This window comes from Grus americana, chromosome 25, assembly GCF_028858705.1.
Source record: "Grus americana isolate bGruAme1 chromosome 25, bGruAme1.mat, whole genome shotgun sequence".
Classification (NCBI taxonomy): domain Eukaryota; kingdom Metazoa; phylum Chordata; class Aves; order Gruiformes; family Gruidae; genus Grus; species Grus americana.
In genome coordinates this window covers 6,082,876-6,100,070 of record NC_072876.1, presented here as the reverse complement: position 1 = coordinate 6,100,070, position 17,195 = coordinate 6,082,876, and the positions used below count along the sequence as shown (strand labels likewise).

General features: G+C 60.8%; 1 protein-coding gene across 7 annotated transcripts in view; it reads left to right on the top strand.

The window, feature by feature from the left end:
- Positions 1 to 17,195, top strand: part of ATP2B4 (ATPase plasma membrane Ca2+ transporting 4) — a 52,874-nt gene that overhangs the window by 23,529 nt on the left and 12,150 nt on the right. For all 7 annotated transcript variants that reach the window (XM_054803634.1, XM_054803628.1, XM_054803635.1 and 4 more), the window contains exons 3-20: positions 2,909 to 3,106; positions 3,950 to 4,207; positions 5,003 to 5,128; positions 5,279 to 5,404; positions 7,225 to 7,260; positions 8,877 to 9,038; positions 9,163 to 9,377; positions 9,469 to 9,711; positions 9,831 to 10,072; positions 10,393 to 10,627; positions 11,660 to 11,839; positions 12,096 to 12,183; positions 12,324 to 12,430; positions 14,060 to 14,251; positions 14,356 to 14,569; positions 15,020 to 15,231; positions 15,606 to 15,713; positions 16,090 to 16,272. In XM_054803634.1, coding sequence (XP_054659609.1) covers positions 2,909 to 3,106; positions 3,950 to 4,207; positions 5,003 to 5,128; positions 5,279 to 5,404; positions 7,225 to 7,260; positions 8,877 to 9,038; positions 9,163 to 9,377; positions 9,469 to 9,711; positions 9,831 to 10,072; positions 10,393 to 10,627; positions 11,660 to 11,839; positions 12,096 to 12,183; positions 12,324 to 12,430; positions 14,060 to 14,251; positions 14,356 to 14,569; positions 15,020 to 15,231; positions 15,606 to 15,713; positions 16,090 to 16,272 — 3,125 coding nt within the window. The remainder of the gene's footprint in view (positions 1 to 2,908; positions 3,107 to 3,949; positions 4,208 to 5,002; positions 5,129 to 5,278; positions 5,405 to 7,224; positions 7,261 to 8,876; positions 9,039 to 9,162; positions 9,378 to 9,468; positions 9,712 to 9,830; positions 10,073 to 10,392; positions 10,628 to 11,659; positions 11,840 to 12,095; positions 12,184 to 12,323; positions 12,431 to 14,059; positions 14,252 to 14,355; positions 14,570 to 15,019; positions 15,232 to 15,605; positions 15,714 to 16,089; positions 16,273 to 17,195) is intronic.

Genomic DNA, 17,195 nt, shown 5'->3' with positions numbered 1-17,195 from the left:
CCGAAAGGCTCTGCCTTGGCCCGTCGGCTCTTGCTGAGGGTGAGGCGAAGGGCTGAGCTTCGATCCCGAGTGCTGCTGTATCTCGTGCCCCCAGCATATCCCTGCCTCACCCCCCTGCTCTGGAGGTGAGCTTTGCCTGTCCCAAACCCCGTCCTGTTGAGCACAGAGAGCAAAGAAAGGTTATTTTCTACAAGCTGGGACTTTTAGGAAGAGCAAAAGCCCAAGGCAGCCTGGCCGAGGTTTAGTGACAGATATACAATCTGGGGAATGCCGGCTGTGTGTTGGCACGTGCGGTGTGGGGCTATTTCCCTCTGGGAAGGCCTTTGCGGAGAGCTGGGGCTGACTCAGACTTGACCCTGAGCCCCCCCTCTGCCTGCACACCCCTCCCGAGCTGGCGCTGCCCAGCCAAAGCCCGGGAATTTCTCTGGATCCACGGGCACGAGATGGGGCACGGGGTGCACGTCCCAGCTCTGCGTTGCAATAGGCAACCCCGTGCAGATGGCTGTGCCCAGCCCTGTGCTCGTTATCCCTCTGCTCGTTATCCTGCTGGGATGGTGCGCAGCTCCCGCACATGCAGGCAGGGAGCACGTGGCTCTGTGCTTTTCCTGGGTGTCACAGGCACAGCAGAGCCCGCCCGGGGAATCCCCCGAGGGCTTGGCTTCACCCCCGGGGGGCCCGTGGGTGGTTTGTTCTCATAGGGTGGGATCTCTCTGCAGCGAGGGTCTCTCCAGCATCGGGGTGGGAGTCTGCTGGGACCTGCTCCTCTGGCCCTAAACGGTGTCGGAGGGCTGCTCCTAAAGGGGCTTGGTGATGGGGTGGCTCGCTGCCGGGCGCTGGCTTTCCTTCTCCATCAGCCCCGTCCCCGGGTCGGTGGGAAGGGGAGCGGAGCGGTGGTGGCGAAGCACAAGGCGGCTGCGGTGAGTCACGGATTACAGCGTCTCCCTTCCTGGTCTCCCCTGGGTGACGAGTGTCAGCAAACACCGCCCTGACTCACCCGCTGGCAGCTGCGGCTCCTGGGGCTGCCGCCTCCTTCCTGAGCCGGGGCTGGGAACCTGCCTTGGGGGCTCCTTGCACAAAGGCTTTGCTACCCAAAAGCAGCTTTCCCGGGCTACAGTGCCTCCCCTCTAATCAGGGACCGGTGACTGCGCAGGGTTTTGTTCTCCTGCTGCTGCTTGTGGCCTCCATCCAAAATTTCTAATCCACTCCACCACTAATCGCTTCCCCCCCCCCAAAGCCCTGCACTGGTCCCGGCCAGGAGAGGTTTGCGGGCAGCCCGGACCCGTGGTGCGTGTCTGGGGTCCCTGCCCACGGCTTCTGCTCTCTGCAACCCTCCTCCCCGTGTCAGCACAGATGAATTGAAAGCTCCCTCCTTCCCCAATTGCCCCAGGAGGGTGGGGGGCAGCTCTAGGGACTTGCCCGTGGGTGAGACATGGGCTTTGGAGGAGCCACGTGTGCAGCCTCCCGTGCCCCGTGGCAGCATCCTTCATCCTTGTGCAGGAGCGCGTGTGTGTCCGGCACGCCTGCCTGCGGCACACGCCATGCCTCTCCGGCCCTGGCACCGGCATGAGTCAAACCGCGGCGGTTAGCCATATTTTCCATGCGTCCTGCCGGAGACGTTGGGCGGGAAGCGTTCCTGCATGGGTTGGGCTTGGGGAGGTTGTCGGGGCCGGGAGATCCCAGGATCCTGCTGCCCCGTCACGGCTGGGTGGGACGCCCGGGCCGCTCTGCCAGCGTGTCCCCTCCCTGCAGCCGTGGGGTGTAGTCACAGCAGAAAGGGGGGGTGCGTGGGAGGGGGAATGGGATTCATCCTGCTGCTTCCTCCCGGCTGGGATGCAGTGGAGCTGGTGGAGAGGTGTCCCCTGAGTGGGAGGGCTGGGTGCCCCCCGGGAGGGCATCGCTGCCAGGCTGCTCCAGGCACCAGGGGTGTCCGGGGCCGGGCGTTACAGCCGCCTGCCCGTTACAGCCGCCTGCCCGTTACAGCCGCCTGCCCGGTGCATCTCGGGAGCTGGCAGCAGCCCCACAGGCCATCTTAAGGTGGAGAGCAGGGGGGGCTCAGCGCAGGGCTCGGTTAAGGTGGTGCTGGGCAGGGGAGGCTGTCCTTGCCTTGGTCCCCATCAGCTTTTTAGCGGCCCTAACGCAGGGGATGACTGGGGAGGCAGTGGGGCAAATCGCCATCTGCCATTCCGGGCCCCCGCCTGGGGCGGGAGGGCTGTGCCGGCTGCTGTGCCGCGGGCCTCCGGGCTCCCCTTTCTGCGGGGGTGCTGCGTGCAGCCGGAGGGGAGCAGCAGCCCGGCTCGGGGCTGACCTGCCCCCTTCCTCGCTCCCACCACCCCTCGTTCAGCAGAAGCCACCCTGCGTCTCCTCCACCACCTCCTCGCGGGAGCTGGCCCGGCCATGCTGCCCCAGCCTCTGCGGCCGTGAGGCGTCTGCGGGGCTCGGCCGAGCTCAGAGACGGTCCTGCTGCGCCGAGTCGCTCTCTGCGGCGGCTGCTCCTCCAAGCTGGCAGGAGAAGAGGGATCAGGTGGCTCCGACAGCTCCGAGCGCCGCTCGCGGTGCCAGATTTACGGCTAATTTGATGCAGCATGTAAACAAGCCGGCCAGTGCCAACTGGCATTAACTGGCACTCGGGCGCTTCGGGAGGCTGCAGCACTGGGGAGAGGCGGCTCGGCCTGCTCGCCCCGGCCCCCCCTGCGCTCTCCTGCCCCGTGGCTCCGGCAGCGTCCTGTCCCACCGGCTGGATGTCACCTGCCCCGTGGGTGACAGGAGCAGAGCCCTGCCTTGGCTCCCCCCCTGCCTGCACCCCGTGCCCCCCACATGCAGGCAGGGAGCTGCTCCTTGAGGGGGTCCCACCGGTGCTGGTGGGGGTGGCGGTGGGGTTTGCCCTCATCTCCTTCTCTCCCTTCTCCAGGCCTGTCCGGGAACCCGACCGACCTGGAGAAGAGGCGGCAGGTCTTCGGCCAGAACTTCATTCCTCCCAAAAAGGCCAAGACGTTCCTGCAGTTAGTGTGGGAGGCGCTCCAGGACGTCACGCTGATCATCTTGGAAATCGCAGCCATAATCTCCCTGGGCCTGTCCTTCTACCACCCTCCAGGCGGTGACAATGAACGTGAGTCCCTGGGGTCCCCGCGGCACAGTGGGGTGCTGGACGGGGGACCCATGTGAGCTGCTGTGCCCAGCCACGGAGGAGCCGGGCTTTGGGATGGGTGCTGTCTCTGGAAGGTCACCCCGTGGGTCCCTCCACCCCGGTGCAGATGGAGTTATTTCTGCTCACCCTTTAAGTGGTGGCTTCTCCCTGTTCTTGGGGTCCTTGGCACGGTCCTATCCATGTCCAGGGACCTGCACTGATGGACGTGTCTGGGTGCAGCTGGCACCACGGCATGGCTCAGAGCTGCTCCTTGCTGCTCCCCCGAAAGATGCTCAAAGACCAAGTGGTCCATCTGGTCTGGTGGCTTCCCAAGTCCTGTGGGGCTTCTCTTTTGGTTTGAGCATGTCCCTGGTACCTCCCCCAACCAGGGCGTGCTCTCTCCAGCCGTGATACCCCACGTGTGGCTCAGCACCGGCGTTGGGCGAGTGTCCGCTCCCTGTCCCTGGCTCTGGTGTTGTTGGAGTGGAGCAGGGGCAGGGATCTGGAGATGCAGGGAGATGGTGACTCACTCGAGGGTCACGCAGCAGAGGGAGGGCTGGGTGCTACAGCTGGAAATAGAAGCCAGTTGTCCCAGCTCCCACCCAGGCTCTCTCAGCCCAACCTCTGCCAAAAATGAAAAGTGAAAAAAAAGAGGGGGGGAAAACCCAACCCAACAAATGCCTCCAGGGATGTAAAAACCCTCTTCTGAGAGCAGGGGAAGCCCTTGGACCAGCTCAGGGAGGAGCAGCTGTCTTCCAGGCTCTGCTCTGCACATGTTACTTGGGTGTCTCATTGTACAAACGAGTTTCCTCTGTCCGACCGCAGTGTGTGGCCAGTCGGCGGGTGGCGTGGAGGATGAGGGCGAGTCGCAGGCTGGCTGGATCGAGGGGGCGGCTATCTTGTTTTCGGTGATCATCGTGGTACTGGTGACCGCTTTCAATGACTGGAGCAAGGAGAAGCAATTCCGGGGCCTCCAGAGCCGCATCGAGCAGGAGCAGAAGTTCACGGTCATCCGCAAAGGGCAGGTGATTCAGATCCCAGTGGCCGAGATCGTGGTGGGAGACATCGCACAGATCAAGTACGGTGAGTGGAGGTGGCGGTGGCTGGCCTCTGTCCCTCTGCATGGGAGCCTGGTGGTGCCTCCTCTCCCCTTTTGCCTTGAGGGGAAGCGTGGCCCCTCCAGTTACTCTGTTTTGCTGCATCCCGTGGCCGGGAGTGGTGGGAGATGCTCCCGTGCAGGTGATGGAGCTCTGCTCACCTTGCTGCTTGCCAGCCTGCAGCTGAGCTGGCAGAGCTAAGCCAGGCTCTGCACACAGCTTTGGGTTGCTTTAGCGATCTGCTGGTCTCAAAAATGATTCATTTTCACAACTGTGTCCTTGTTGGTGAACATCTCCTTAGCAAAGAGATGTTGCCCTTGAGCTAAACTAGGTCCTGCTCCTTGTTTACTGGGGGGTACGCTCATCCCATGCAGCTCCTGTCAGGAAGGAGATTGGTCCAACGTGGTGTTCATGTTTTTTCCTTCCTCGGCAGGTAGATGACAGGATTGTGTAATGGTTTGGATGTATCAGGAGGCTTTGGGAAGGATGTGGTGTTAATTCTGTAAAACCAGATGGGGGAAGCGCTGTCTGATTACCCAAAAGTCCTCACAACGAACACTTTCGTACATGAGTGAAGATTTTGGAGCTATTGGATATCATCTTATAATACCCACCTGTCTTATAATACCCATCTGCTGCTGCTTCTCCCACTAGATTTGGTCTGAGACTGAGTTTTGAGTCCTTCTGCTGACACATGAAGCCTCCTCCTGGGCTGGGGCAGGCAGGGGTGAGCTGCAGCTGCCCGGGCTGGGGCTGACCCCCCTCTCTGCTCCTCTCCTAGGAGATCTCTTGCCAGCAGACGGGATCCTGATCCAGGGCAATGACCTGAAGATAGATGAGAGCTCGCTGACTGGGGAGTCAGACCAAGTCAAGAAATCGCTGGATAAAGACCCCATGCTGCTGTCGGGTGAGGATCCCGTGGTGGGTGCAGGGCTGGGATGGATTTGTGCCATGATGGGAGAGATGGTTGCTCCCAGGTCCCGTGTCCTGGTGTTGGGGAAGAAATGGGAACTGCGTGCCAGTGTCCTGTCTCACCGTGCCCTTCCTGCTGTGCCAGGTACCCACGTGATGGAGGGCTCCGGCAGGATGGTGGTGACTGCTGTGGGTATCAACTCCCAGACAGGAATCATCTTCACTCTCTTGGGTGCGGGAGAAGGAGACGAGGAAAAGAAGGTGAAGAAAGGTGAGGAGATCCACTGAACCTACTTTTTGCCTCCTTTTGCCTTTCTCCCTTTCCTGGGAAGCATCCACCGGTGTGCAACAAGCTGCACCCACATCCGTGGGACGCGGCTGTGTGTTAGTGCCCATGACCAAGGCAGGTACGGTGAGCTGTCAAGGCGGCGGGGGGGGAACCCTCCCTGCTGCCCCTTCGCCCGCAGGGTGGGGATCATGCTGCCTGAGGAAAGCCCCTGTGCACCCACCCCTCAGCTCTTTCGGACACGCTTCAAAAGCTCTGCTCCAGCCGGCTGCAGCCTGGAGTTACCGAGGGGGGGGGGCGGTCAAGGCTCAGAGGGAAAAGCGGCTGAGCGCGATGCCCTGCAGTGCTCATTGTGCTCATTGCCCGCTCCGTGGTGGGAAGGTGAGTCCTGGTTGTCTGCAGGATGTTAGTAGCCCATCCAGAACCTTGAGGACTTTGCTGAAGGTCTCTGCTGGTGTTCCCTGAGCTCCCTGGGGATGGAGACGAGGCGCAGAGGATGGCAGGAGGGAGAGGAGGGGTCGTGTGCTGAGGGGTGGAGGGTAGGAGAGCAGCCAGGGTGAGGTGTTCCTGCTCATGCTGGGACTCGAACGCTTTCCTGCCTCAGCTCTCGCACCTTGCTGCCTATTCCCCTGCGCTGTGCCGGCTCCAATACCAGCTTTAAAACCAGCATCAGTACAAGCCAGGCTTGGGAAGCTCCTGCTCTGCCCCGTGTCCCCGCAGCCCTGTTCAGCGGGTCTGGGCTCACTGGGAGCAGCTGTGAGGTGCAGGGAGCTGGCAGGGGGGAGCTGCCGGCTGGTCCCTGCGCCGGGGAGCCCTTCCCGGGAGGTGATGCCAGGCGGGGAGAGGCTGGCCGGGGCTCTTCTGGCAGTCGTTTCGGCTCTGGGCCGCATCTGCGCTGGGTTTCTCCAGCTCCGCTCAGCCAGGGCGGGCGGCTGGCTCGCGTCGCTGGGGCTGGGTGGCTGTGGGGCTCTTGGGGTTTAGCTGCCAGCGTGGAGGTGGGAGCATGGGGTGAGGCGTAGGAACAGCACGGCTGTTGGAGCTGAGCAGCAGCTCGCCAGGCACCCAGGTACGGTGCTCGGTTTTTACCAGCCTTCAAGCTCTGTCACTCAGCCCCCACAGCAAACCCAGCTCTGTGCCTTGCCGCCCTCGATTTGGGAGCAAGGTGGGGCGGGGGGCTTCACCAGCTCACCCCCACCACGGTGCTGGGGGATGACGGGGGGAAGGTGCGTAAACCCCTTATCGCTCAAGGCTTATTTAGACTGCAGCAGCCCGCGTTGTGGAGGTACGTTGGGGACCCCCTCGTGCAGACCTTGCCCACCGCAGATATGGGGTGCAGAGCCCCCCACTATGGGTGTAGTGCTGCCCACAGTGGGGGACAAGTCTGTGCCTCACAGGCACATCTGCTCGCACCCGACGGCAGCGGGAGGTCGGGAGCAGCGGTGCTGGGCACGTGCTGCACGGAGGTCAAGCTCTGCCGTATGGTTTCTGCTCCCCGAAGGTCTGAGACACCGCTGGCACCCTTTGAAGCACTGACAGGGCTTGTAGCGGGTGCTTTGCAGGTGGGGGAGTCTGAAGCCTTGGGGACAGGGTGCCTGGGGGAGCCAGGGAGCTCCGGAGCTGTCCCGGAGCCGTGAGCTGTGGACCAAGGCACACGTGGTATCTGGAGGGTGACCACAGGGTGCTGAGTTCTGCGCACGGACGCCGCTGGAGCGGTGCGTGGCCCCTCGGAGCAGGGCTGTCCCACCAGCCAGATGGTGAACGTGAGTCCATGTGCTCAGCCCTCCACCCTTTCTCTCTTTGAACAGGTAAAAAAACCGGAGCCCCTGAAAATCGCAACAAAGGTAACCAGCCTCTCCATCCTTTGAACCAGCACCACACTAACTACTGAGCATTCCTCCTTCCTTCCTTCCTTCTTCTCATCAGTCTGTGCTCTTTGCTGCTCCGGCGGGACTCTCGCCTCGTTGTCCTGGGAGAGGGTGCAACGGTCCCGCAGCCAGTGGCCCCGGCACGGCATTGCAGTGCCCTCGGGCACCCCACCACGGGGCTGTGCGTAGCTGGGATGCGGCTGGCCGGCTTCCCCTGTGGCCACGTTGTCCCTGCGTGGGGCAAAGACTTTGTGCAGGGAGGACAGGGCTCTTCCAACAGCCTGGACCATTGGCAGAGCATCCCTTTCTCAGGGCAAACTTCATGCGCATTGACGTGAGCCGCAGCCGTGACCTGGTGGCTCTGAAGCCCTTGTGCCCATCAGAAGCCGTCCCTTTGCAGGGTTTGTGTTTGGGCACGGCTGGGGGAGAGATGTGGGTCCCCTCCTGCTGTTCTTGATGTGAAATGTCCCACGGAGCCTGGCCAACGCGGCGGTTGCACCCTCTCCTTCCATGGCCTCGACTCCGTGAGCGTCTCCTCGCCAGTGTTTCTCACACTGTTCTTTGCAGGCTGTGGAGGAAGCCCATTTCTGCACCTCTCTCTCCACCTCTCTCTCTCTCTTTCTCTCTCCTCTCAGCAGTTTGAGTTTCCCTCCTTCCCGTCAGACTGTGTCCGGGTGCTTGTTTTGTCCGTGTTGGGTCTGTTGTAACCATGGAGGTGTCCGATGTGGAGCTGCCATGAGCTCCGGGGTGTCTTGAGCCATCGAGCAGCAGCAGCCGGGAGGGGACAGGTCCTGGGGTGTCTGCGGGCAGCTATGGGGCCGCTGCTGCTCCTCCAGCCCCGATGGGACGGGGGGGATCCCACCCTCTTCCTGTCCCTCTCCAAAACTTCCAGCTAACCTGGGTCTCCCTGGTGCAGACCTTCAGCTGGACCAGACCAATTACAGCAACTGAAAGCCTGGCTGTCTCAGGTCCTAAAAACGTGATGGATGGCTCAGGGCTGGGATTCAAGGAGCTTGGCTCACCACTCCTCTTCAATCTCCATCCGAATTTCTAACCGTCCCCCCCCATCTCACCCCCTCAGTCGCTGCCCTGGCAAGTGGTTCCTGCTGAGCTGCCCCCAGGGCACTGCAGAGGTGGCACCGGGAGGGAGTGGGGATGCTCATCGGGGGGCCGGGGGGGGGGGAACGGAGCCTCTCTGGGGTCAGCCCAAAGCGCTCCCCGTCTGCTGCAGGGTGTAAAGCAGCCCGCAGAGGAGGCTAAAGGAGACCTGCCTCCACCCCAAAGCCTGGCCAGAGGGTTTCTTGCAGCGTTGCTGTAGAGGTGTGACCGGTGCAGGGGTCAGATCGCCAGTGTCAGCTCTGAGGACCCTTTATCCGTGGGGCTGAGGTAGATGGCAAAAAACTGCCCCGTAGAGAGGTGGCAGGGCCCTGGGACACGAGGTTGCTGTGTGCTCGGATGCGTGTGTTGTTGGGAATGGTTCTTGTTCTGGGTTTTCTCTCTCTCCCACCACCATCTTTCTCAGTGGTGTCCTACAGGTTTTCCTGGTCTCTCTCCTATTCACACGTGGTGTCTTATTTTGCCCTGGGCTGTAGCTAAAACTCAGGATGGTGTGGCCTTAGAGATCCAGCCCCTGAAGAGCCAGGAAGGGGTGGAAAATGAGGAGAAGGAGAAGAAGAAGGTGAAGGTGCCCAAGAAGGAGAAGTCTGTGCTGCAAGGGAAGCTCACGCGCCTGGCAGTCCAGATCGGGAAGGCGGGTGAGTGGTGGGGACCCGGCACGAGCCGTCACCCCCGAGCTCTTGCTGGAAGTGGCACGGGGAGAAGGGGCTGTCCCCTTCCCCTGCGCCCCCTCACCTGCCGCTCTGCCGCTTCTTTCCCCAGGGCTGATCATGTCGGCCATCACAGTCATCATCTTGGTGCTGTACTTTGTGATCGACACGTTTGGGGTGCAGGGGCGTCCTTGGCTGGCGGAGTGCACCCCCATTTACATCCAGTACTTTGTTAAGTTCTTCATCATCGGTGTCACTGTCTTGGTGGTGGCTGTGCCTGAAGGGCTCCCACTGGCAGTCACCATCTCCCTGGCCTACTCCGTGAAGGTGAGACCATGATGGAGCGGGAGTGCTGGAAGTATGATGGGGAAATTCACGCTTTTGGTTCTGACCTTCTTGGTCACGGTGCCTGTTGCAGAAAATGATGAAGGACAACAACCTCGTGAGACATCTGGATGCGTGTGAGACCATGGGCAATGCCACCGCCATCTGCTCGGACAAGACGGGCACGCTCACCATGAACCGCATGACCGTGGTGCAGGCCTACGTGGGGGACACCCACTACCGCCAGATCCCTGACCCTGAAGCCATCCTGCCCAAGATCCTGGACCTCATAGTCAACGGTGTCGCCATCAACTCCGCCTACACATCCAAGATCCTGGTGAGTTGAAGAACCACAGCCTTGTGTCCTGTGGTCTTGCCACCATTGGCCATCCCTGCAGCTCCCGTCCTGCCGTACCCAGGTTTGGCATTGCTTTTCCTTTCCTTTTTCCTCTCCAGCCACCCGAGAAGGAAGGGGGGCTACCCCGGCAAGTGGGGAACAAGACTGAATGCGCCCTCCTGGGTTTTGTGCTGGACCTGAAGCAGGATTACCAGGCTGTGCGGAACGAGGTGCCGGAGGAGAAGCTCTATAAGGTCTACACGTTCAACTCGGTGCGCAAGTCCATGAGCACGGTGCTGAAGAACGGCAACGGCGGCTTCCGCATGTACAGCAAGGGAGCCTCAGAGATCATCCTCCGCAAGTAACCGTCCTCCGTCGCTCGCTGGTCCTCTCCGGTCCTGTGGGCTTTAGGGTCTCAATGCACCGCGGAGCTGTTTTGGGGGGCTGCGGGTGAAGGGTGCCCAGCCGCTGTGGAGCAGGGAGGTGACTGTCAGGAGGGGCTGCCATGCAAAGCGTTTAACTCTTTTAGGGTGGCTTCGGTAAAGCTGTGGGGAGCTGCGGGTAAGGGGGATGCCCCCGTTCTGCAGATGGGGAACCTGGGTGACAAGGGGAGCAGATCGCTGAGCCGGCAGCACATGCCACCACCGGTCTCCCTCACCCTCCGTCCCGATCCTGTGTTAGGTGCACCAGGATCCTGGACAAGAACGGTGACCCCCGGGTGTTCAAGGTGAAGGACCGGGATGAGATGGTGAAGAAGGTGATAGAGCCCATGGCCTGCCACGGGCTGCGCACCATCTGCCTGGCCTTCCGTGACTTCCCCGCCGACGCCGAGCCAGACTGGGACAGTGAGAACGAGATCCTGTCTGACCTGACCTGCATCGCCGTGGTTGGGATAGAGGACCCTGTGCGGCCAGAGGTACTGAACCCCAGCTCTGCCCAGGCTGTCCTCCACCCCAGCCCCGTTCCTGGGCCGGGAGCCCCTTCCCTGCTGCTCAGGACCAGAGCCCCTCACGAAAGCACAAGCAGCTCCTCTGCATCCATCCCTGAAGTGCCCCACGCTACCAGCTCCCTGCTGCCGGCACTTCTCTTCCATACCTGGACAAAATGACCTGGTGGCAGGCTGCTGCCACCCAACCCTTCCCCCCCGGCTGCTACCGGGGGTCTGCGCACAAGCCAGACTGGTTCCGCTTGCAGTTGAAAGGTGTATGGAGACACCGGGTAGGGGTGACGGAGGGGTGTTGGAGAGGGACGGGGCTGATCCAGCTGGTTCCTCCCTCGCAGCTTGCGGGGATGACGGGCAGGCAGCTGGGCTAATGCAATCAGCCCTCTGATACCTGCCTCTTGATTACATTTCGGAGCTTGCCCCTGCGCTCCTGCCTTGCATCTTTCCTGATTAGATGTTCAAGTATCTGGGTCTGGGAATTGCATTACAGATGCCCTGTCTGCACCGGCTCTGGAGGCCGTTGATTCAATTTGCTAATTTCTCACTAATATCCTCTTCCCCCATCGCTCCATAATAGATAAACCCATTAAAGCAGCAACGTGCTGCCAGAGTGGTGGGGCAGACAAAATGCCCCCGTCGTGATGGATTGCCGGGCCGGGCCCTGGCGCCCAGCACCGCGGTGTGCCGGGGGGGAGGCAGTGAGGCTGCCTTCCCCTGGGGGCAGGGGCTGGGAGATCTCGTGCTGGCTGTGCTGGGGGGGGCTGCTCCGGACGTGCAGGCGAGTTTTCGGTTCAGCATCTCGTCCCCAATGTGAGCACCGAGCTGAGCCGCAGGTGGATGCAGGTGGCTGCTGGTCCGTGACCCCACCGGGGCCCTTTCCAGATCCTTTTAGGGAGGACGGGAGAGGAGCTGCCTGGCTCTTCCGTGACACCCAGTGCCAAATCCGAGCGCTCTACCCTGCCCTGCCTGTCCCCCCCCGCCCCCAACTCTGTCACTGTCCCCCAGGTGCCGGATGCCATCCTGAAGTGCCAGCGTGCGGGGATCACTGTCCGGATGGTGACGGGGGACAACATCAACACCGCCCGTGCCATCGCCACCAAGTGTGGCATCCTGCTGCCAGGGGAGGACTTCCTGTGCCTGGAGGGGAAGGAGTTCAACCGGCTCATCCGCAACGAGAAGGGAGAGGTGGGATTGCAGCCCCGGGTCCTGCCCTGCAGTGGGTGTGGGTGGCCTCTCCGACAGCCCCGGAATCCCGGGGATTTTCCTCCTCTCCTTGGATAAACGCGGCTGGTCCCTCTGCCAGCCGGGACCCTCAGCCAGCGCAGTGCCTGGGTGCTTGGAGGCGAAGGTGCTGTCCTGTCCCGGTTGGGGTTTGCTCTCCGGCGGGGCAGAAGGTTTCTGGGGGGTCCCTTCCCTTTCTCACGCATGCCTTGTCCTGCAGGTAGAACAGGAGCAGCTGGATAAGATCTGGCCCAAGCTGCGTGTGCTGGCCCGCTCCTCCCCGACAGATAAGCACACGCTTGTGAAAGGTGAGCGCCTGCCAGCTCCCCCAGCTGCTGCCTCACCAGGGTGTCTCATCCTGCTCTGCCCAGATGCTTTTGCAGCATAATCCATGCTGGGAACCGGCCCTTGGGGGTTATTTTCTCTGAACTGCTTGTCTCCGTTTCAGGAATTATCGACAGCACCGTTGGTGAGCAGAGGCAGGTGGTGGCCGTGACGGGGGACGGGACCAACGACGGCCCGGCTTTGAAGAAAGCTGATGTTGGGTTTGCCATGGTACGGACGGGCGGTGGGTTTATCCCGGGGGTGGCCCTTGCTCTCTGGGGTGAGAAACTAATGGCACGCTTGGTTATACTCAACACTGAAATTATTTCTGGACTAGTGAAACTCTTTTCCAAATCTACAGGGTGGTTTAAAAAGAAAAAAGAAACCTTCTTTGGAGGTTTGATTTAATTCTCGTGAGCTTTATAGGACTGTTAGCAAAAGATTGATGGGAAGCAATCCTCTGAGAGCCTGGCTTAGGGGTGGGCTCCTCTGTCCCACCTGGAGGGACCGTGTCAAGCTGCAGGTGACACAGCGCTTGCAGAGCACCCAGAGCAGGGACCCTGGTTTCTGAGCTGGGGGGTCCAGGAGAGCCGTGGGAGCCCAGCAGCTCAACGTGACGGGGTTTATCCCTGCAGTTCTTCACCCAGGCTCGTAACGGGCAGCCCAGGCTCCAAGCGTGGTGCTGATGCTGACTTCGGGAGTTTATTTGTGGTGAAGAACTCTCATCTCCTGGTTTGCTCCTTTTCTTTGCCACGTCCAAAATAAGCAAGAAAATAAACCTGTCCGTTTTAACAGGTTTCCTGTAAATTCTTTAAGTTTAGGTACGTGAGCAGGAGTCAGCTGCGAGCCCATGTAGGGAGCTTTGAGCAAATGAGAAATTTCTTGGGAGTAGGTGTTTTTAGGAAGGTGTTAAATGTCCAGGTCAATTCTGGAGCCTTTGGGATGAACAGCAGAAGGTAGTCCGTCTTCTCTTGGGGTCCGTGCAGGGGGCTCTCTGCCCCCATGGGCAGGATCAGACCCTGGGCAGGTGTGGGCTTTGCTGGGGGTGAGGCACCGGGGCTGGGCTGCCCTCGGGGCTCCAGAGCACGGAGATCGAACGGCACTTGGGAGACGTCTGTCCAGCTGCCTCCTAAGCTCATGCCCTGCAACAGCCGGGGGGTTCCCGTCTGAGACAGGTCTTGCAAATCTCAGGAGAGCTTCTCCAGGAAAGAACCAGGGAACCGGCTCATTACGGGCATCGCTTTGGTGCATTTAATTACTGCAAAGCGAGCGCCTCTGTGTGCCGGCGGTGAGAAACGCAGCGAGCCCAGCTCCTGCGGAGCAAGCTGTGTCCTTCTGGGATGCTGCAGGTGACTCCCGGGAGGCTGCAGGCAGCCCTGCTTGCCCGGACGGGGCAGAAGGCACCAGGAAGGTGCCGGGGCTTTGGGCTGCAGAGCCCTCTCTCATTTGGGGGTCCCAACCCTCACTCGCAGCAGAGAAGCCCAGCCAGGGATCCCTGTGTCCCCTGGCATAAGGAGGAGGCTGCACTCAGGAGTTATTTTCCACCTTTGCTGTGCTGTGGCCCCTGCCTGGGGCGCTCAGAGCGACCGGCTGTAAAGCTGCGCTGACACAGAGCCCTGTCGAGGAGCCAAGCTGGTGTCCGTCCCTTGAAGGCTTTGCTGCTTTGGAGCCTCTGCTCTCCTGGGTGCGTTGGCGCAGCCGCAGCAGGGCTTGCTGTCAAACGCAGGACTGAAACTGTTTCCTCTGGCTCCAGTGGATTTTTCTCTTGGGGCTGTTTCTGGGAAGAAGCGGAGCCGGCTGGACAGCGAGCACAGAGCTTGCTCCGTGACTCACCCCATCGCTTTCTCCCCGGTCCTCAAGGGCATCGCAGGCACGGACGTGGCAAAGGAGGCTTCGGACATCATCCTGACGGATGATAATTTCACCAGCATCGTCAAGGCCGTGATGTGGGGACGCAACGTCTACGACAGCATCTCCAAGTTCCTGCAGTTCCAGCTGACCGTTAACGTCGTGGCCGTCATCGTGGCCTTCACGGGCGCCTGCATCACGCAGGTACGGGGCTGCTGGGCTCGGCAGGAGGAGAGCGAAGGCTCCTGCAAAACAGTGAAAAGAGGGTGGTTTTGGTGGCGTGACGTGTTCTCTCCCCCTCTCTGCAGGACTCTCCCCTCAAGGCTGTCCAGATGCTGTGGGTGAACCTGATCATGGACACCTTCGCCTCCTTAGCCCTGGCCACGGAGCCCCCGTCCGAATCCCTGCTGCTGCGCAAGCCATACGGCCGCAACAAACCGCTCATCTCCCGCACCATGATGAAGAACATCCTGGGCCATGCGGTGTACCAGCTAACCATCATTTTCACGCTGCTTTTTGCGGGTGAGCTGTGAGGCCCCGAGAAACGGTGGGGGGAAAAGGAAAGGGGCAGAGTCCCAGCACTGCCTCGTGAGCCACCTTTCCTCACCGGTGGCGGGGACCCTTGTTCTTGGTGACCCCACGTTGGCCAGGACAGAGCTTATTTAATAATGGATGGGAAGCGGAGGGGTGTTAAGGGAGAGGATTTACATTGAGGGTGTGGGTCTGCTCAAGACCTCCCTGGGTGCAGAGACAGTTTGAGCCAGGGCAGCAGGTTTTGAACATTTTCAAGGAAATAAGGGTTCAGTGGGGTTAACGTGGGGGACTCCAGCTGGGTCAAGGGATCTTCAGCAAGAGCCTGGGATCCTAATTCCACCTCCACCAGTGCAGAGCAGAAAAAAGAAGCAGGATCTCATCTTCTCCTCTCTTCCCTGCCCTTCCTCATCCCTTCCCCAAACCCCCTTCTCTGCTCAGGGGAGAAGTTTTTTGACATCGACAGTGGCCGAAACGCCCCGCTCCACTCCCCACCCACTGAGCACTACACCATCGTCTTCAACACCTTTGTCATGATGCAGTTGTTCAACGAGATCAATGCACGCAAGATCCACGGGGAAAGGAACGTCTTCGAGTCCATCTACCGCAACCCCATCTTCTGCACAGTGGTGCTGGGGACATTTGCAGCTCAGGTGAAGCTGCGGGAACGGTGTGGGAATAAGACGGTGGGGCTGGGAAGGGACCATGACGCAGGCAGGACCTGTGTCTGCTGCAGTCACTGCCCACAGCTCTGTCCTGTCCCCTTTTTCTTCTCCAGCAGCTTCTTGGTGAAACAAAACCTGAGTATTGGGGTCTAGAGTGTGTTGGGAGATGCCAGGGCCGGCCAGTCAGCGTGCCTCTGGTGTCCTGTAAAGTTACTAGCCTAGATGTGAGGTCCTTGCTCCTCTCATGATCCCGGGGAGGGAGGGGAAAGATGTGTCGCTCTAGGGGACCTTGTCGTCCCGTGGCTGTGCCATGCAGCCCTTGGAGCTCCCCAGTGCGTGACCAGTTCTCTCCTGTGCTGCAGATCATCATTGTGGAGTTTGGTGGGAAGCCGTTCAGCTGCTCCGGGCTCACCCTGAGCCAGTGGTTCTGGTGTATTTTTATCGGAGTGGGAGAGCTCCTCTGGGGCCAGGTAAGAGCCAGTCTGAGAAACATGCCACGTGCCTCCGTGCCGCAGCGTGCTCGCAGCCCAGCCTGCCTCTCCTTCCCGCTGCCTCACTGCCCTCGTTCTCCCCAGTATTTATTCAAGGCAGCTTTGGAAGGGGATGATGCTCCATCCCAGTATCGCACCAGCAGCAAGGAGAGGAGGTTGCTAATCTCCTCCTCGTTCCCACCCTGCTTGCAGTGGGGCACGTCCAGCGCTGGCTTCTCTCTGCTGTATCCTGGCATCTTGGCTGAGTCCCTGGCAGCTCGCTGCAGGGATGCTCCCCCTTGGTCGAGGCTGGCGGTGGGCTCTGTGCTGCCGTAGCCCACGGGCTAAGGAGCTGCTCTCTCCTGCCTCTCCCCAGCTGATCTGCACTGTCCCAACCAGCCACCTGAAGTTCCTGAAGGAAGCTGGGCATGGCATCACCAAGGAGGAGATCCCAGAGGAGGAGCTGCCCGAAGACGTGGATGAGATCGACCATGCTGAAATGGAGCTGCGGCGCGGGCAGATCCTGTGGTTCAGGGGTCTCAACAGGATACAGACACAGGTACTGTGGGGCAGCGGGTACCGTGGGGCTCTCCCTTCTCTCTTTCTTTCTTTCTTTCTCTTTCTTTCTCTCCAGGGGCTCTGTCTGGAAAGAGTCTTCGGCTGCTGCTGGGAGGATGCCTTCGCCTCCTGGGCTAGACTTCTCCCACCACCTGTGCCTTTCTGGGTCTGCCCTGGTTGCAGAACCAGGACAGCCTGGCTTTCGGGGACAGCTCGGGGCAGGGGGAGGCACCGGTCTGTTCTGATGCAGAGCACGGTGTCCTGCGGCCAGGCTGGCCTGCAGGAGGCTGGACGTGCTGCTGCTGGGCGCCTCGCGCAGCAGAGGAGGCCGCTCGGAAGCTGCGGGGCGGCCACGGAGCCGCCCAGGCTCCTACCGAGTTGTGCAGTGAGCGGGTCAGTGTTGAAGCTGCTCTTGGTTGCTGCTGGGACGCTGTTCCCAGTAGGGATCGTGCCCAGGAGGGATCTGCCCGCACAAGACCCTCTCCGGTCTCACTCCTCTGCTGCTCTCCGTCCTTCCCGCCGGCCCTTTGGCCAAGGGCTCTTGCCACCCCTCCCTGCCAGCTCTCTGGGCTCCTCACCTGGAGCTCTTGGCCCCGGAGCACAGAAGGGGAGGAGAATCTATCTGTTAATACGGCTTTTACATCAGCTGTTTCTCCCTGACTCAGGCTTTCCTGAAAGGTGGTTTTTCCCCCCGGACTGCTGGCTGGGCTGGGCAGGGCAGGGAGAGCTCCCTGCAGCGAGGTCGCTGCCCCTCACCTTTCCTCGAGGCCTGGGCAGAGCTGCCCCATGGAAGAAAGTTGCAGGTCCCCAGCGGCCCCTGGCACTCAGGGCTGCTGCGTTACCTTTCGTTCCTCTGGCCCTCGGAAAAATGGAAATAACCAAAATAGCCCAGACACAGGGACCAGAGCAAGCACAGCAGCCGTG